General features: G+C 32.7%; 1 protein-coding gene and 1 long non-coding RNA gene across 2 annotated transcripts in view; both read right to left on the bottom strand.

Annotated features, from left to right (window-relative positions):
- Positions 1-533: 533 nt before the first annotated feature.
- On the bottom strand, positions 534-1,552 carry LOC123200371 (EG45-like domain containing protein 2). Its single transcript, XM_044615540.1, has 3 exons — positions 1,312-1,552; positions 882-1,158; positions 534-726 (listed from the first exon to the last, which is right to left on the bottom strand). The coding sequence occupies exons 1-3, from the start codon at positions 1,418-1,420 to the stop codon at positions 720-722; spliced, it is 393 nt and encodes a 130-aa protein (XP_044471475.1). The 5' UTR covers positions 1,421-1,552; the 3' UTR covers positions 534-719.
- A 14,253-nt stretch (positions 1,553-15,805) lies between these two features.
- Positions 15,806-21,114, bottom strand: part of LOC123201058 — a 32,515-nt gene continuing 27,206 nt past the window's right edge. The window contains exon 3 of the long non-coding RNA XR_006498708.1: positions 15,806-16,046. This is a non-coding gene — a long non-coding RNA (uncharacterized LOC123201058). The remainder of the gene's footprint in view (positions 16,047-21,114) is intronic.

The raw sequence follows: 21,114 nt of genomic DNA, 5'->3' as shown, positions 1-21,114 counted from the left end.
TTCGTATTTATAATATATAAGCAGTATAACAACATAACGAAAAAATTATAATATATCTGAGTTGATCGTGCTGATAACGTGTTATAAATACAATTAACCAAACTTTAGCAGTCGAACGAGATAAAGGCAGAAAAAAAAGAAGAAGAAGATATGTATAGGAAGAAAAGCAATCTACAATTAATTGAGGAAAAGACATGTATACAAATGAGAGGAGAGGGTCTTTATATAGAAAGCCTACTGCCCCCATTCTTGACTTTAATGCATGTTTATATTCTTACATTCACACATAATTTGTCAACTTGCCTAGGTGGTGGAAAACCCACCATATATAACACAAATAAATTTATATATATATATATTGGGAATGGGAGTTTAGGGAATAAGTCTTTTGTCCTTTATTAAGGGTAGAGGCGGGATGGCCAGCTGGCTACAGTCGGTTCCCTGGATCCCATTTTGTTAAGAGGCCTTTATTTTGTTTTGTTTACTAAAAAGTTTCTTCAAATCACTAAATTTCGATATAAAATATTTAAACATATCTCGAATAATTCGGCTCGATCACCATTTTATTTTCAGATACAGCTCCATTAAGCTTACATATTTATATATATTATTATTTGCAAAAGATACAACTGGTTATTTCATAATTTTCTGCTTATTTTTTAATGTATCTTCTTCTTCCCAACAGGGATGAGAACCCCTTTAACTTTAAAAGCTTCAATTCAAGCCCTGCAAATAACAACGCAACAACGGAAGATTCAATTAAAAAGAAACCATAATAATACAAAAAAAAAAAAAAAAAAAAGAGAGAGATATGAAGAGACTGTTCCTTTTGTGATTTCTATCACTAACAATTGTACAAGTAAGAAATCAGTTAAACTTACTGGTTGTATTCAACTTTAACTTTGCCAGCATCAAGATCAGCAATGACAGCGAAAGCATCCTGGGAAAGATTAAGAACTCCATTGCATTTTTCTCGGCAATAATCAACGACTGTTACTTCAACACTTTTTCCATCATGACAAGGGTGCGGTGCTGTATTCGCCGCTCCGATGCATCGCACGGTGTACTTTCTTCCACAGGCGGCTCCGCCTTGCCATAGGGCATCGCTTACTCCTGTAACCATACTTCCATGGTCCTGGTTCTGATAGCACGCTGACGCTGTCAAAAATGATCATAAACTATTAATACAAAATAATCTTACAACACTGATAACACCGGAAGATATATATATATATATATATATATATATATATATATATATATATATATATATATATATTAATTAAAACATAAATTTTCTTGTATACTTACGGGTGTAAGGGGGTTTATAGTAGACTGCATTTCCTTGAGCGGCATGAGCTACTGAAGTGAGGCATAGTATCATGCCAAGAATCATAAATATTTGCATCTGAGTCGCCATTTCCAGGGTTCTTGAGAACAAAAACTTGGTTTTGAATTATGCTTGTAGAACAAATTGGAAAGCTTCTCTTCTATTTATGGATGAAGCAGAAGACTAGGAAGTCTTTGCAAGCATCAATCTATTGTTTAATGACTGACTTCTTTTAATTATAAATATAATTAAAGTCCACAATTTTCTTCGTGCCAAGTGTGAAAAAGTGAAAGTCCTCAATTACATAGATTGAACTTGGCGTTTCCAACAAGTATTGCGCGTTTCTATAATTTCTTCTCTTTTTCCACCTGTTTCCAGGAATTTGCTCTTTTCTTTCGTTAAATATTACACTCCGAAAAAAGTTTCTTGCTCCATGATGACGGATTTGATATTTTAGTAAATGATAAATAACTTTAACCACTCATAATTGATCCTGCTGGTGAAAAAAAAAATTACATAATAACTTTATTACCAAAAAGTACAATAAAAAATAAAGAAGATTATACAAAACCTAAAAAATTGAAGAACGAATATATAAAGAGATTCGAGTCCTTTGTGATTAAGAAAGCTTAAAACTCAGTCTCCTTTTTTTTTGTTTATAACAATTCTACACAAATTGTTTAACCCAGGCTCCTCCAAAAAAAAAAACTTTCTTTAGCAAGTATTTTCTCTCAAAAAAATATGTTTGTAGATTACATAAAAGATGTGTCATCTTCTCAACCTTCCATCTTTCATCTTCAAACATTTTCAGTTCTTGTAACATAAGAAGGAAAAAATCTGCCTTACAACAAATCCTATATCGAATGCTATCAACATTAATATGATTGCAAGTTATAGGAACAATTTTGGTACAGCATTTATTGAGATATTGTGATTTATTTTTATAAAAAAAAAAAAAACAAAGAAGAAAGAATACAAATTACATTATGAAGCTCTAATAAGAATATAATAAGCAATAAAATTATGCGTATATATTTTTATACATAATTTGAGTACATAAATGATAACAGATTATATGATTAGATAATTTTGAATTAAAGATAAAGTAATACTTAATCATATGATGACATATTATTTATGTTAGAAACAATTAAACATGCCAGGATCCGAATTATGTGAAATCTGTAAATAGAATTTGCGTACCCATTTATGTGTTCGATGAAGCGTCTTCGAATTCTACACGAGGTGTTGACGTTAGTCTGTTTCCACGACGCCATTTACCAACGTACTGATTTCCATTTGGGAGACTAATTTGCTGTGCGTATTGGTTTTGGCAAGAGAGAAGAGTTCTCTGTAAAATAGTGTTCTCTCCTCACATCACCACTTCATCACATTTTTTGGGAGGCATTTAGGACTTTATATAAAAGTCCAACTGCCAATAATAACCGCCAATAACCGTTAATAACTGCCTTTTGGCAGTTAATTAAATCGAGTCGGGTCGACCCGTCATGGGTGGACCCAGATCCAATATCTCTCACTCATATATGATGGAAGACCCGAACCAAATGCTTAACCACAGAAATCTCATATAGCAGTACGTTTCATACTTGCAAATGTGTCGTGCGACCTCCCGAGCAACCTGCATTTGAGAGCTAAATACTATGCATCTGTTAGGAATAGCATAGCCGCTTCAACCCGAATAAAACAAAAATAAAGCGTTAGACTCGCAGCACCCCAGACTTACTCGATAACACCAACTCCCTTTAATCCCTCATTTTTCATTGTGTTATTTTCCCATGTATCCATGATCAAGTCTAATCTTCATATGAGTGACATGATCGGCTAGCCAATGGACACACGTAATATATATAAGTCTTCCTCTTCTACTCGAAATTCTCAATTTAAATTTAGCTGCTTTTCTAGTCATGTTCCATAGATCGAATCATGCGTGGCCATAGGTTCCAAGCTACGATAGCAACACTAAGAGTAAATGTCGAACAACAGTAAAGAGTCAAAGGATACCAACATGAGTTAATCCTCATAAAGTCTCACACAGTGAAGGAGCAGGGATTCATCCTTCCACTACTTTAATTGATCGTCTTACTTATGCACACATGGTATGAATCATGTGCTACAATGTGTATTTTCTCAAATGTCATTCACAACACTGTACAGATCTTAATTCAGTCGCTACCCCAAGCGCCTAACCTGAGTTCTTAATCATCTTCACACTTGCAGATATTTATTTATATTAAGAACTCACATCTGGCATTCACAAGTTATTTGGACGTAGGGAATCCAAATCGGTCATTTTCAAATATATCTATTCATGACCTCATCTTGATCAATCATCAAGGCGACATTTTTATTTCAATAAATCTTTTCTTGAGAAATTTGTCGCTCATTGGTATGTTCTCTTAGCATCACAATTCTCAAGAATAATGTCTCATCTTTGCTCGCTCTCTTAACGCCAAAGGCGATTGCTCGTGTGAGTGAGCCAATCTCTAACTTGTGTGACATTACAATCTTGTTGAGCTAAAAATGATGTGTATGCAGTGAAAACCGAAGAATTTCGGGACATAAGTTCAAAACATAAAATGAACTTAAATTCATGGTTTTCGACGTTGTGTCATTAGTACAATATATAAGCTCAACACTCATCAATCATTGTCTACGCAATCCAAGAAATTTAGCATGTGCAAGATATACTTTTCTTGGAAGAATCTCAGTCAAAGGATCAGTGACTATACAATGCGTAGAATTATATTGTACATTCATTTCCCTCTTGGAAATTGAGTCTCTTATTACGTTGTGTCTAGTGTCAATACGTTTGGTTATCTTATAAAAAATTAAGATCTTTCATTTCAACAGACAACCATTGCTCTAACAATATTGTCCTGTTTACTCAGATTCACAAAGAATCTTCTTAACCAAACAATTTCTTGCATATTTACTGAATAGGCTATATACTAGGCTTCCAATGTGGATACGGCTACGCATCTCTGTTTCTTATTGCTCCAAGATATGGGTCCTTTTGGAGTAAGAAAACTTAGTCGTAATCTAATTTGCGTTGGTTTAAAAACACTTCCCCAACTGGCATCTCAATGGCCAATCAAACGCAAGTTTGATCCTTAATCACATAATCAATCATCCACAGAGCCTTAAAAATATCAACAATTCTACATACAGCCTTTCAGTGCTCTTTTCAACATTTACTTATATCGACTAACCAACCCAATAACAAAATAAATATGTGGGCATGTATGCATTATAACATACATAATACATTTGATGGCATCTGAATAGGTAACCTTTGACATTTCTCTGCTTCTATCTTAAGTTTTGGGACATATCTCTTTTGGCTCAATAATTCGTCATTTGACACAGGAATATCAACGGGTTCACAATATATCATATTGGATTGTTCTAGAACCTTTTGAATATTACACTCTTATGACAGAGTCAAAAGTTTCTTTGAACAATTCTTATATGAATTCACAATATGTATTATGTTTTCCCACATCCTGCAAGTCAAAGATATGGACAACCATCCTTTGATGATTATCACTTACTTCAAATCATTTCTAGCTATTTATACATCATCACACACATTGATAGAATTACAAATTTGTCATCAGACTTTGTCATATAGACATGATGGTCTTGATTAATCATTTCAAAGTTCAAGTACCAGTATCTAGATGACAATTTGAGGTCATATAATGTCTTTGAAGCTCGCACACTTTGCGCTTTCGACCTATAACAATAAGATCTATATCTCATTTCATGCAGATTTCTTTGTCAAGTTTTCCACTAAGAAAAATTGTCTTGACATTCATCTGGTGTAATTCTAAATTTAAATGTGTTATTATAGCTAGAATCAAATACATTGAAGTAAACATTATAAATGACGAAAATATCCTTCTACACAATCTATACCTTCTCATTGGGTATAGTTTTTCGCTATTAAGCGAAATTATATATATTTATTGAGCCATCCATTTTACGACTAATTCAGGAAACTCATTCATTCCAATGCATTTCAATGCATTTCAAATTGGTTTGTTCTCTTAGTATTCTATCTCTTCTTCCAATGCATTTCAAATTTTTCTTATCAAAAGATGAGACATTTATTTTAGGTTCTTTATCATCTTGGGGAGTGGTTATGAAAACCTTGTTTTCACTTTAAAAAACGTCACTTGAATACCTTTTTGGACGTCCCCTCCAATGCAATTGAGAATTAATGCTCTCACTATTCGAAATAGATTAAAGCTTAATCTCAATGCTCCCACTAGGGTGAGATGAATGAAGCAAACAATTAAAGATCATTACTCTCACTATCTAAAATAGGTTGGAGCTCAATTGCATTTGCTCCCACTAACTAGAACAAGTATAGGTCTTATATCTTAGGACTCAACCAATGGTCGCTAAGATATACCCATCATCATTAATTTCTCATCTCATTCAAATGAAACCTTTTATCAATGTCATCCTTATTAAGAAAAATATCTTCTATGAATGTAATATCTCTAATACAAGTTCAATTAATCTTCCAACGAAATCCTCCCTAATGAACACATATCCTTTAGAGTGCTCAATGTATCTGATAAAGATACATTCATTTCTTCTCAGTCTCAATTACTCTTACTTATGGGAAAAATTATGGATTGATATTGCTAACCACTGAGGTTGCAATCAATTATCTCAGATTTTCTATCTGACCATAACTTATAGGGAGTGGAAGCAACTGAATTAGTAGGCAATCGATTAAGTTCTCAAGCAATAATAAATATCATATCATCACAAAGTGACTTGAGTTTTGCTTGCGCTTTCACTGATTTAACCATTTCCAATAGAGTTCAATTACTCTTCTTCGCTACACCGGTTGTTGCGAAGTTTTGGAATTACTATTTATCATACTATTTATTTCATTACTCAATTCCTTGAACTGTTGGAACAAATGCTCAAGATCTCGATGAGTTCATAAAACTCTTATCAATTTTTTTTTTTAATTGATTCTAAACCTCAATTATATATAGTCTCTAAAGCAGTCTGCTGCTTTTGACTTATGGGAGATCAAGTAGACAAGACCAAATCAAGCATTGTTATCAACATTAGTAATGAAAAATGAGATACATTCATAGGAAAATATATATACCTAAGTATATAGATTGCAAAGGAAGTTAAACTCATATAGTTTTGTCAAATGGTTTTCTAGAAGTTTTTCTAACTAAGCAATGCTTACATATGGACAATTCTATATATGTGAAAGTTCCTAATAAACTTTCGTAAGCCAATTTAATCAACCCATCTTGGCTTACATGCCCAAATGTAACATATCATATATTTGCATTCATATCCATACACATAGGAGAAGCAAATAATGAAAAACTTAACATCATAAAAAATGTAAGGTGACAAACACCATATAACCATTCAACCAACAAACCAAATCTGTAGAAATCAATTCTATCGCATTTCAATAAAACACCCAGAGAAATTCAAATTATATCCTAGTTTAAGAAGAACAAGTACTTTGACCAAGATTTACTGAATATTAGAAACATACTGGATTTTGTGTAGGTATAGGATTCGAACATCTGCAAAACTCATTTGCTCGAGTCTATTCCTCTTACTACAACCCTTGTGTTGTTGCCCACATATATCCAATCCATTTTATTCAGAATTCAATAGAAATCTACTAAAGATCTTCTATCATGAACTACTTGGTCGGTGGCTATAGAGTCCATAATCCACGTAGGATAATACTCAGTTAATATCATAGTACTAGAAAATCAAAGTTTCATCACTTGATTTTAAACAAGACTATCATTTTCATCTCTGTTCATTCACAGGCGATATAATTCTTGTTGCTTCTATTGCAACTACTCATCTTGTTTTCGTCTCTTCTTCTAGTACTTTTGCCACTCTTCTCATTTTAATTCCTTGTTCTTATTCTTTGAGCATTAAACGATCTCCTTCTTATATTAGGACTTGAGCCACTCACTTTTAAAAGTTGATTCTGCAACGTATGCATGAGTATTAAATTCAACTACCTCATGTGCGCTTATACTCCAATTTTATGTGGCTAGAATAATTAACAAAAGTCTTTTTTTTTCATTGTGGGTCATATGTACCTTTATACACTCCCACTATAGAGAAGAAATCGTTTTTCTAAATGAACCTCTTGTTCATGTATCAGGTTACGCGTAGCTGACTTTAGTTTCATAATCAGATTTGACATTCAATCAAATTCAAAAATCAACTGTCTTTAGTTGGTGACCACAATTCCTCCAAACTTTTCAACTAAAACCAAACTTATGGCATATACAGTTGAACTTTCATGGTACTTATATACCAGATCGATAATCATGAAACTAATCAAAATATCACACGAAGTGGATCTTGCTTCTTACATGTGTGATGCGCGTCCACATCACGTTTGTGTAAGGCACTGATTAGGTTTCTATCCCTTAGTCAGCCACAACTAAATCTTAACCTGATTTACAGCCTCTAAAGCCTTTTGCTCATCTAGGATATTGTACATTTCAAATGCCACATGGTTTAATTCTCTCTATTCAGTATCATTCTCATTCAAATCAGCCATCATTTTCTAAAATGTTATGGTTAACTAGATCACAAAGACATCTATCTGACACAACGCTATCAATGCAATCAAATACACATCAATTACGCATTAAAATTTTAAAATATCTCACATAAGGCACAGAATCGAAAGTTCACTATGTTCCCAATCATCTCCTATGACATTTTAAACTTTAATCTAATTGCGCCAATATTAATTCTGGATGAGAATTTCATTAAATTCTACCAATCTCAGAATTCCCACACTTAACAAATATATATATGATACAATGAATGCATCATCTATTTTGACTAAGACCATTTCATCAACCCGTATCGTTCTTTGAGACACTTTATCCATGATAAAGTCTCTATTACATTTGCGTTAGGTCAAATACCTCGCATTATGTTAGTTTTGGGAATAACGATAAAATAATGAATATTCTATTGTACATTACTAAGCGTCACTCTATAGCAAGCTGTAATGAATCCACTTAGTCCCAAAAAGGTTTCAAATTCTTGTCCCGAATAAGATCATTGATTACGGGGATCATATTTACACATGGATATTTTCTCTTTCCCAATTAAGAGAATTCAATAGGATATTGATAGTTTTGACATGCAACGTGATGGTCCCTAATCAACAAACTTGCATGAAGTAGAAACACGTATCCCAAAACACCATTATATGTTTTTGAGAGTCGGAATAAGATATTACATATCATTATACGCCGTAAGACCCATGGAACACATCTCATATATCAATCCAAGTATTACACAACTTCCAAGGACTAGAAAACAAGTTTCAAGTGCCAATGCACACTGAAAATAGGTGTTTATGCGCGGAAATAAGCTCATAAGCTCCTTCACATGCCAAGTAAACACCGCACGCGCTACCACGAGCCGTATAAGTGTTTGCACGCGCCCTCACGCGCTAGAGATGACCAAACGCACTGTCACGTTCCTCCACGTTCTCGTACGTGCCTCCACGCGCCAGAAATGGTCACCACACGCGATCAAATGTTGACCGTTGATTGGTCAACTATTTGACCGTTGACTTATCAACAGTTGACCGGGTTATCCATAGGTCATGATCCGGGTTAGGTGACCCGATTGACTAAACGAGTTAACCTGTTGACCGGTTTGGGTCTTGACCAACCTATTGACCACCAGTTCGGGTAATCGGGTTTTCCCAACCCGATTTTGACCCGAAATCATGCGATGAACCCTAATCTTGCTGTCCGTCTAATTTGCCATTTTTTGACTATTTTTCGACGACAAGACCATAGGGCTTTTGTAGCCCAGTATACGAGGAGTCTAATCGTTCCACGTTTCGGCGCAGATGGCGTCGAAATCCATCTAAACAACGAGGAAGAAAAACACGCCTTGGGTCTCGGATTTGGGTCTATTTTGATCGATTCCGGCATTAATTCGAGTCGTTTTTCAATTTAAAATATGTAATATCATTCCTAGCATTCATCCAACATGTTTTCCAACACCAATTTCATGCAATTTTGCCTGAATTAAATTCGTCCCTAAAAACGAAATTTTAAACAAACTTCCATATAAAGATTCTAATTGACATAGTATACGCAATACCATTCACAGAAAACATAACAAATATGTATCCTAGGCTCTGATACCAATGTTAGAAACAATTAAACATGTCAGGATCCGAATTCTATGAAATCTGTAAATAGAATTTGCTTACCCATTTATGTGTTCGATGAAGCGTCTTCGAATTCTACATGAGGTGTTGATGTTAGTCTATTTCCACGACGCTATTTACCAACGTACTGATTTCCATTTAAGAGACTAATTTACTGTTTGTATTGGTTTTGGCAAGAGAGAAGAGTTCTCTGTAAAATGGTGTTCTCTCCTCACATCACCACTTCATCACATTTTTTGGGAGGCAGTTAGGACTTTATATAAAAGTCCAACTGTCAATAATAACTGTCAATAACCGTTAATAATTGCCCTTTGGCAGTTAATTAAATCGGGTCGGGTCGACCCGTCATGGGTGGACCCGGATCCAATATATTTATATACTTAAATTATGTATAAAAATATATATATATAATATTACTCATGATGTGAATATTTTTATATATCCGTGTCGATAATACTACAAGAGAATTCTTTCTTATTATAGAAAAATTCTTTTGATATAACATATCGGGAAATTTGTTTTTACTAAGCAATCGCCTAAAAACCATTAATATCAGTATTTATTTCTATTTTCTCTTTTTTTTAACTATTGCATCATAATTTTTCTTAATGGATGTTCATTATAATTTGACGATTCAATGTTCTTTCAATGCTCTGACGTCAGGGTAAGATTAGATAGTCCAAAAAGTATAACAAACCAACTTACAATCATATCAATTAATTATATATTATTATATTAAATTATACAAATAAATTTATATATATATATATGTATTGTCGATCCCTTGGGTTTCAGCAAATTAATTCTAGATCTGGCCATTTCAAAGACTTGAAAATTCCCCCCTCAGACTAATCCAACTTTGTAAAATCCATAACTGAAAAATGGAAGGATAAAAATTCCTACAATTAATAATAATGTTAAAATTTCATGACCTTAAAAAATCAAATGGATCGGAACTAGTCTTTAGGAAATATATACAGCTCAAAAACTATCCAAACTAATAACCAATTAAATAAATAAAGTTTAACTTAATTTTTTAATTTAGTTTTAGTCAGTGGTTTTGAATAACCCTAATTAAAACCAAAGAGAGTTTCTAAGTATTCAAAATGGCATGACTAAAACCTACCAGACTAAAACCGAAAGGGTGATTTCTTCCTTTAAAATGTGAAGATCTGTAGCTTGAACTTGCGTTTCAAACAAGAAGAGCACTTTTCTTTGATTTCTTTCCACTTTCTTACCTCTTGTAAGGGGTGGATTCAGTCAAGCTGCGCCCAAAATATTAGTTTGAGCTCAATATGAGTTTGAAACAATAAACTCAAATTTGAGTTAACTTGAATGAGAAACCATAATGTCAAAAAAGAAATCGAAAAACAAATTATCAAAATTTTTTTTGATTAAATGTCTTTGACAAACACTACAAAAAAAAATAGACTTCAACAAAGGAAAAAATGTTTTTATTTATGTTGTTAATACTTAATTTTAACCAGAGAAATTATATCAAAAGACAATAATAAAATTTTTTCTGTCATTAAAACTTTTTAATGATATGTTGTATACTTTTAATTAACAACCAATTTTCTCTCTCTTAAAATCATAAATCATATTTAGTTTTAATATGAGTAAAAATAATTAATCACACAGTCATAAAAATAATACTTATAACAACTGAATATTTATTCGCTTATTATTTTTCTCTTATTAATGCTAATTTTTATATAGTGAAACTCCCAAACTCGAATCAAACTATCAAGTTAAAATTTTAACTCGCATTTAACTTGTTTGAGTTAGAGCAGTTTAACTTGAATCCACCACTACATATTTTCATGAAGATGCTTGGAGGCAATTGGCTGTAAATTTAAAGCTAAACCATTGACTTGCAATTACTTGTAGCTTTTGTGATTTGGTAAATAATTTTGTAATGTGCAATATTATATTTACCTATTTTGAGTATATTAATGAATATATACATGTCATCATCTGATTGGGTATTACTTTATTTTTAATTTAAAATCATCAAATCACTTGATTTTATTGTATACTCAAAATAGGTATACATAATTTTATTGTTTTATAATATAACATAGAACTTTAGAACTTCTCTGATCATATGCTTCCAATTAAAGATATGAGTTACAATAATTTAAAACACATATATATTGATTAATTAATGTCAATATTAATTCCAAACTTTCTCTTATTATTTCTTGATTCATCATAAATAAAATTTTCTTATGAAAATTTCTTCATATTTAAGCCAATATTTTCATGCTACATGTGAAGTTTTTTCTATTTATTTTTATGGTCAACATAATTGTTAAATTGAATACTACAAGCGTCAAAGTCTCACATTGAAAAAATATATTTTAACAATTTCTTTCACATACTATAAATAAAAATTTAAGCCTCTATACAATTTCAAACATGTGTGAGATTGATTCTAATATCTGAATTCTCCACTTATAAATAAGTTGATTTTTCTTCTTTTATCATCGTATAAAATTTTTTTTTTTTTTTGTGTTTTCTTTTATTAGAAAACATAGTTTTTTAAATTTAAAATTTTTTTAAGTTATAGTACTTTGTGTCTAACTCAAGCTTAGCTAACTACTCCAGCACGAGTTTGATTTTAGTTCTGTTAAAAGCCATCAAACTCGACTCTTCTAAGTTAAGTCAAGTTCAAACAAACCCAAACTTGTACCCAACTTGGTTGGTCGGAATCCAACCATGCAGCCATGCACTATCAAAGTTGACTTGAAGTCTTTGCAATTATCGTTGATTGTTTAATAATTGACTACTTTCAGTCATTAATATTATTAAGTCCACAATTTTCTTTGTGCAAAATGTGAAAAAGTGAACGTCCTCATTTAAACAGCTTGAACTTGCATGCGTTTCCAACAAGTATTGCTTTTTTTCTCTAACTACTCAAACACGAGTTTGATTTTAATTCTGTTAAAAGCCATCAAACTCAACTCTTCTAAGTTAAGTCGAGTTCGAACAAACCCAAACTTGTACCCAACTTGGTTGGCCGGAATCCAACCCATCAATCCATGCACTATCAAAGTTGACTTGAAGTCTTTGCAACCATCGGTTGATTGTTTAATAATTGACTACTTTTAGTCATTAATATTATTAAGTCCACAATTTTCTTTGTGCAAAATGTGAAAAAGTGAACGTCCTCATTTAAACAGCTTGAACTTGCATGCGTTTCCAACAAGTATTGCTTTTTTCTTTATGCTCTTCAATTTCCATACTGCTTTCAGGAAAATGCTTCTTTTGTTAAATATCACACTCTACCCTGCTCCAAAAATGTTGGATTTGGTATTTAAGTAAATTAATAAATAAATAATATTTTTAAGAAATGATTTTTCCCTTTAGCGAAAAATGTAATAAACTAGTAATTTTATTTTATTGGAACTAAGTATAGTCATAGGCTTTGAGCATTAGGCATGAGGATGGATAATTAATTTGAAATAATGGTTGGGTCATTATAATCTTACCTTTGTTGAATTAACTTAAAAGGAGAACTATGTGAATGGTCTAACCACTGTTGAAGTTCGTGATAGTGTTAGTGAGAGTTACCAGTTGAGAACAACACAGGCAACCATTTCCAATTTCCACAAATTGGAGAGCAAAAGAAAGACTGCAATTGGATCACTCAAATATTTGTGGCCTATGAAAACTATAATATGTATCTCTAGATATATACCCCTAGATAAAACATAGACGCAAAAAGATATGTCTAACTTAAACTTCTACTAACATGTAATAGAATTAAACATGATATAAAACTCTTACATTAGATGCATGCAAAAAGGTGCAACTTGTTTAAATTGAATAACCTCATTAATTAATTAATAACCATCATCCAAACATCATCATAAGTTTCTAAAATTCGATGTCAAACAAACCAATGCATTAATACATAAAATGTCTTTAAATATATACATAAATACATAAACTCAATATTAAATCTAGAAATGACTAAATTGCCCTTCAACCTCATGCAACCTCTTGAGTAGCATTGTTGGCTCCCCGCATGCGTGATTATTCACCTCTTTTACCCATAAATCCATAAAAAGGAACATATAAGTAAAAATCACTTAGTAAGTAATTGACCCTTAGAAACATTGTTCAAAGTGTCTCATAAGTTTAGTATTTCATCTCTATCTCATAATGTGGTTACTACTGGATGTTTTTTGGTATCCTTTTATGTCGATCCACCTTATCTCGACAATCTCATGCCCTATATACATTGGTGATGTCATCCTGAAAGACTAAGATCTAAGATGAACCCAATATATTTGATGTCTTCATGAAAGTAATCAACGTCCTAAATGTCTAATATTTAAGTGCAACTCACACATTGTCGATCGGACTTCAGGCTACTAACACTGATACCTTAGTCACACAAGCAAATTGATCGTAATCTTTTCTTTATCACGTACATATTGCTACGAAACTGCTAACTTGATTACCATCCTAGGATGGCTTTATCACAAACGCGTACATGATCCATCTTGTCGACCATATGAGAAAACTAGCTAATGTCACTCTCTCTAATCATACACACCTAAATTGAATTGAAAAAAGTGGCTAATGCATTTTGGCACTTAGTGCATGATGCATCTCATGGGTATCTATCTATTTCTTAGTCTTATTACTTTCACATCTAATGCTACTTTCGTACAGTGTTGGTGGTTATCTTGATGTGCATTATTTTTCTCAAATTTTTCTATTTTCGATTTGGATCCACTCCAATTAGGGTCTAAGTTGTTGTCCACACAATTGGGTATAATTAATTTATAACTAACTATCTTAATTTGCCTTCATTAAAGCCTCTCTATTCTTATCCCCTTTTTAGCACATAACATAAAGGTAAAATAGTTTTTTTACTCTATCTAAATAGGCGTGCCTAGTTGATAGAGGCATCATAGGCACATCGAGCCACCAAGGGATCCGTTACATATTCCGGTTAGGCCAATTACGAGGAGTAGAGCTAAGAAGATGCAACAAGCCTTAGTTGGACTCGTGGAGGGCTTGAAGACTAAGATCAGCTCACTCAAGGATGATTGGATGCTTAAAGGAGCGAACAGACTTTGAACGGTCATAACTTTTGATCCGGGAGGAGTTACGGGGCCTATAATATATCAACACGAAACTCGTTTTGAGCTCTATAAGCACAACTAGCTTTGCTAACTGCATCCAATTTGGAGGCCCAAATAACATTGTTTTAGTCTGTATTTCACAGGTTTTTGTTTACCCAAATTTAGGATTTTCAGTTTTATGATTTCGATCTTGTTTGTGATCGGACTAGACTTTATTGAGCCCAAGTGACATATTTTCTTTTAATTTAATTAGTGCTTTAGGTAGTTACTTAGATAATGGGCTTTGGGAAGTTTGGAAGTCCATTGGGTCATGGGTAGTTTAGGGTTAAGTTGGCATTATACTATAAAAACAAAACATTGTCATGATGAAAAAAAACTTTTTGGCCGATTTTTCACAAATAGATTGCTTACTATTGAGTTTACAATCTTTGAACTTATCAAGCTTGTCTTGTGGCGTTCACCATTCTCAATACCAAAGTTCGTTCGATTCCATATCGATTCGAGTCAAGGTTTAATTACGTGATGAAACCAATTCAATCCTGGGAAAATATTTCTTGAGTGTTGGGTCTTGCATCAAATTGTCAAGGTTCGTATCACTAGCCCTTGATCCTTGTGTTTCACCTTTGACATGTGTATGGGCATTACCCTTGTGAGTGATAGGTATGCATCTGAACTTGTGACTAATGACAACCTCACATTTGACTAATGTTGTTAAGTCCCCATACTTGTAATCATGGCCATCCACCCCTCTATTATGTTGTTCATTCTAAACACCATGAATGGGTGTGTGTCATATAGACACAACCATTCATGCTTATGACCCTATGATGAATGTGTCTTTGACTCATGAGGAGTCTTTATCTTAATAGAGAATGCACAAATGTCCTTACTTTGAAAGGATGGTCGTGCATCAACATCTGGTAATTCATATCCTATTTGTTCTACATTTTTTAATCTAACCATAAAAATCCATACATACATAACCAACTGTAAGTAGTCTCTAAACACCCTAATGTAACACCCCTTTTCAAGTATATACCCCTACCTAGAATATACAACTGAAGAGACGTGTTAGCCTAAAACATTTCTTACACATTTATAGTATTAAAATAAATGCATAGTATTTAATTAACATCCCATAATCCCCAAAAGTGCATATTATTATTATTTCATAAAACAAAGTACATAAGTTTGAAAAATCAAATCATTTTAATCAGTGCATGAAGAAAATATAAATAATCCCATAAATACATAAACATTGACCAACATAAAAAATGACAAAAATGCCCTTAGCTTTTTGCACTGCCTCAAGTTGATTCATTGGTTCTCTTGTTACTACCCTGTTACTTCACGATCCTACCTACAAAACCACAAAAAGAACATGTCAGTGAAACACACTTAATAAGTAAGTGACCTCATGACACCCAATAATTATATATTCATAACACAATTAATCACCATAACATATGTGTCCTTTACTTAATCTTTTTGTGATATCACAAATGTTTTTCCAACATCTTAGATATCCATATGAATCATCTCAACATCTCGTGTCCAATCCTTAATGGTAATGTCATCTCGAATTACTAGTGATAAACGATGTATGTCAATATCTCGAATGTTTGGTGAAAACATGAGACATCTTAGACATCAATCATAAAGAGTACATAATACACATGCTGATTAGGCTTCAAGTTATGGATACCATATAATAAAATAGGTAAGACCCTAAGCCTCTCCAAATGTTGCACAAACATCTCAAATGCTAAGACGTCCAACACTAGTGTGTGTATGAGCATCCCAGATGCTAGAACCCCCTACACTAGTGCATAATCATTCAAAGGTCTAAGGTCATACAGATTAGTCCTGATGCTTTCACAACCACATTACACATAACTCGGTGGCTTAAAATAATATAATACATCATTTCTAATTTTTGACTTAAAACTACTCTAGGTAGGGTTTGTGTCGTCATCCATACAGTCGAGTACACCTAAATTACCTTACATGTTATCTTCAACATAATTTAGCACATCCATCTAATACTCATCTCATATTACTTTAGTTAAGACCTAATCATTCGTCTCCCCATAATTGTTCTCATAAGGGTAAAATAGTCTATTTTATAATCTCATATGAACATAATGACTTTACCCTAACATCACCATCTTCGTACACCTTTATTCTACTTTTTCCTAATTGTACACAGGGGGTGTGTAATTTAATCGACATGTGCATGCACCTAATACACACAAGCATGTAACTTGGGGTAGGATACACAATCATCTGTCCCATACCATACGGGTGTATACTTGATCTCATATTAACACGCCAACATGTTCCTTCTACATAAGAACTATTTGCACCCAAACATACACAGACATGTAGCATCTTTTTCTAAAATTTCAAATTACAATCATCTGTATTTTCCAATAACATGTCACATTCAATCACCAATAAATTGTTTTGAACTAGCCTCTAAACATCCTAAAACTGTCTCCTACTACTATAATCAATGAACCACTTCTAACACTTGATGTTTAATCCTAATTTATCCTTAAGCCAACAATTCAGCAAAATACCAAAAACAATTCTCATAATTCCAATTTATAGAAAAGCTAGGAAGTCATCCAAATTTCATTCCCAATCATCACATATTGGTAAACAATAACATTACAACAAAATTAATAGAGGTAACACCATTCGGCAACACCTGAAACCATATAAGAATTTACTCTTTCATCACATCATGCCAATTACATGCTAACGATCTCAATATTAAGTAGTGATTAACACAAGCCACACATCTATTCACCTAAGGGAACTAAATAGTCAATGCTAACACGAATTGAAGCAAGATCATAGTAAGGATATTTGAATCCAAACAAATGAAATAATCACCATACTTACCTTTCTTCCAGTGTCCAAATGCTCTTCATGTGGCTTTGTGGCTTCCCTTGACAATCTTTCGTGCTTCTAAGCTCTAAAGGCATTCAAACTCTCTCTATCTCTCTAGATTTGTTGGAAAATATGAATAAAAGCCTCAACCAAATACATTTATGATTCTTTTTATTTTACCTGTAATATGTGATACACAAGCTTGTATATTGTAACTCATTAATGACAATTTCTAAAATCATTGCAAAACGAATTCTTATTCAATATTCAAATGCATTGACCATACACCGGTGTGTATGCTAAAATACATGGACATGTATGTAAACCATACTTAGCCAATTAACACGCATCACAAAAAAAAAAAGACTATTTTGCTCTTGCTAACACAAACATAAGTATGTGGCCTTCCCACACAGTCGTGCAACAACAATTTCATATACATTATATTAATTAAGCACAATTAATCACAAGTGAAGCCAAAAGACAAAAAAGACCTTAAATGTATTTGCAAGTATTACACCTAATTACTTTATTCATATCCTAATCTATAATTACACCCAAATCCATAGATCATGAAATATTCACCCATTCTTTTAGTCATAATGTCCATATTCATATACAGAGAATCGACATATAATCCTTTTTATCCATTTATCATTTATATATCAAACTCATTATTGGATTAACTTGCCTTCATTAAATCATAGTAACAATTAAAGAACCATAGCAGCAAATAAGATATCAACTAATTAGATAGAGGAGAGGCCCACTATGTACTTGCCCTCAATCGTAGCAATAATTTTCACATGGTAGTTGGCTGCTAGGAAATCCAAAATCCTTTTTGGCCTTCTCTGACTTCACAAGATTGTCCTCTCTCGCTCACTTTGCGTTATAGGTGTTAAAAAACACCTTCACTAAATGGAAGTAAGTTTTTTTTTTTTTAACTTTTCTTTGATGATTCCATGACGATAACATGGATATACAATCTGAAATTTAAGCTAAAGGTTTTGAGTGCTTAAGAAGTTTAAAACAATGGTTTAAACTCAATGTGACTTGTTTTTGGAAATTTTGAGACTAATAATGGCAAGGAGTATTTGTTTACCGAATTTGATTTTTTTTGTGCGGAGTTTAGAGTTTAACATCAATATAGTGTGCTCTACTCTTTTTAACAAAATGGTGTTACTAAAAAAAAAGAATAGAATAGTAATAGAGATGACACTACCTAAGTATTTTTGCTCAATAGATTAACAACAAAGGTTGTGAAGGATATAACTCCAATTGAAGCTAGGAATCGCATGTAAAAATAAGAAAACTTGATGACAAGGTTAAAACATGTGTCATTCTTGAGTATATTAATCAAGCCAAGGATAATAGACTTTCAAACGTGACAATTTTGGTAAATAGAGGTGTTATGTTTGATTAATAAGTTACGTGGAAGTGGAAAACTAATGAAAGTACTATCTATCAAGAATCGGATATTGTAGGTGAGATAGCACAAAGGTGTAAGGTTTCTTCATGAGATTTACCAAAGATGTAGAAGTGTCTTGGTTGAACCAACTTCCTTTGTAGAAGTTAGTAAGCATAAAGGTTGGCAAGCTATAATGAAAGAATAAATTTTGATTATTGAGAAGAATACGACCTAGGAACTAGTATATGCATCTGCTAGAGAGAAAATCATTAGAGTTAAATGGGTTTATAAGGTACTTACAAGCAAGTTTTGTTGTGAAAGGGTATTCTCATATGCTTCGGGTTCATTATAACAACACTTTTGTCCTAGTGGCTAGATTGGATAAGGTAAGACTTCTCAATGTGCTTGTTATTCAATATAAGGAGACAACTGAAATAATAGAGATTTAAAAAAAAAACACAGAAATTGAGAAAAAAAATTGTATTTTCAATGAGCAAATGAATAGTATGTTTCATTTCATTAGTATTGTTACACCCATCAAAATGGGATTATCCCTCATTTTATAATATAATGAGCAGAAAAATCAAAGATTCAAAAGAAAAAAAAAAAGATTACATATCAAAACCATTGATCCATTAAGCAAATAATCGACATGAAAAGATAATCAATGGCTAAATGAACTTGGAGGAATCTAGAATCACCAAAAGTCTCCACACACACTAGCAGCATGAGAGAAGAGAAAAAGACTAGGAGAGTCTTGATTCTTCTAATACAAGTTGAACAATTTGGTGAAGATATTTTGTAACAGCAATATGATATCATTTCCTTCAAGATGATATGTTTTAATGCTTGATAGAATACATTAGCGGCTACCTTTTATTTGAACTCTATTACAACGAGAAATACTAAAAATACAAATAAGTCCCCTAACAATGAAACAATTGGAAGGGCATCTACTAATATTCCTAACATTCTCCCTCAAGGTGATGATCAACATGATCTGGTACATCAACTGCTGTTGTTGCTCACACTCAACATCAATAATACTCAAGTTTTCGAGAACATAATGTTGATATGTATCCTTCCCAAAAGAAAAAGAAAGAAACAAAATAGAGATAAAACTAAGACAAATTCTCTAGATTCATTACATTCCTCCCTGAGTTGTAACTTCACAATTGTTATTGCTTAAGAAAAAACCAAAATCCTTCCTGAATGAAACTCTAGGACAACATAGACATAAGAGAACTTCAAATACCAACTTTGTAGTGTTATTCTTTTTTGTCCTTTTTTATCTCTTCATGAATTTTACCATTACCTTCAGCTGTTATTTCATTGTTAGGGACAATGTTTAACTTGACCCTTAGCTTAAAAGATATTTTAGCTGACAAAGGGTTTAGTGAGTATAGCAGCAGTTTCAAACTCTATAGGAACAAATTGTACATGTATCAGATTTTTGGCTATCTGTTCTTTAACAAAGTGCACATCAATTTCAATGTGTTTTGTCCTACTATGGAAGACTAAGTTGGAAGCAAGTACTCTTATGCCTTGATTATCATACCTTACAATTGCTTGTCTATCTAGAGGAGTTTGATTTCAACAAACATATTTCTAAGCTAAGCAACTTTAATTGCTACTTGATTGATTACCCTATACTTAGATTCAGTTAAGGATAAGGAGATTACCTTATGTTTCCTAGAGCTCCACTACATAAGGTTTTTCCCAAAATATACACAATACCCTCTAGTATATCTCTTGTCACCAGTATCTCTAACCCAACTAGCATCAATATATGCTTCAACATGTAGGAATAAAGATGGTTTAAATAACAAGCCATGGTCCAATGTACCTTTGATGTACCTCAGTACTCTTTTGTATGCTTGCCAATGCAGCTAAGTAGGGGTCTTCAAAATTTGACTCAAATTGTTCACGACAAAGGCTAAGTCTAGTCTTGTCAAAACTAAGTACTATAGTGCACCTATGGTACACTTGTATAAGGTGGGGTTATCAAATTGTTCATTGTTTTGCAAGTGTAATTTAGACCCAACAACAATTATGTATTAACCCCAAGAAGTAATTTAGTTCCCTTAAGACTTTCAAAGAATTTTAGATATTCAATTCATCA

Source organism: Mangifera indica, chromosome 17, assembly GCF_011075055.1.
Source record: "Mangifera indica cultivar Alphonso chromosome 17, CATAS_Mindica_2.1, whole genome shotgun sequence".
Classification (NCBI taxonomy): domain Eukaryota; kingdom Viridiplantae; phylum Streptophyta; class Magnoliopsida; order Sapindales; family Anacardiaceae; genus Mangifera; species Mangifera indica.
Note: the sequence above shows the minus strand (reverse complement) of the source record. Positions and strands in the feature narration are given on the sequence as shown.

Bases quoted from the DNA above. Each gene is read 5' to 3' on its own strand.
- LOC123200371 (XM_044615540.1), bottom strand. From the start codon at position 1,420: ATGGCGACTCAGATGCAAATATTTATGATTCTTGGCATGATACTATGC. The intron at 1,159-1,311 runs GTAAGTATACAA...CATTTTTGACAG, and splicing joins CTATAAACCCCCTTACACCC to CGTCAGCGTGCTATCAGAAC.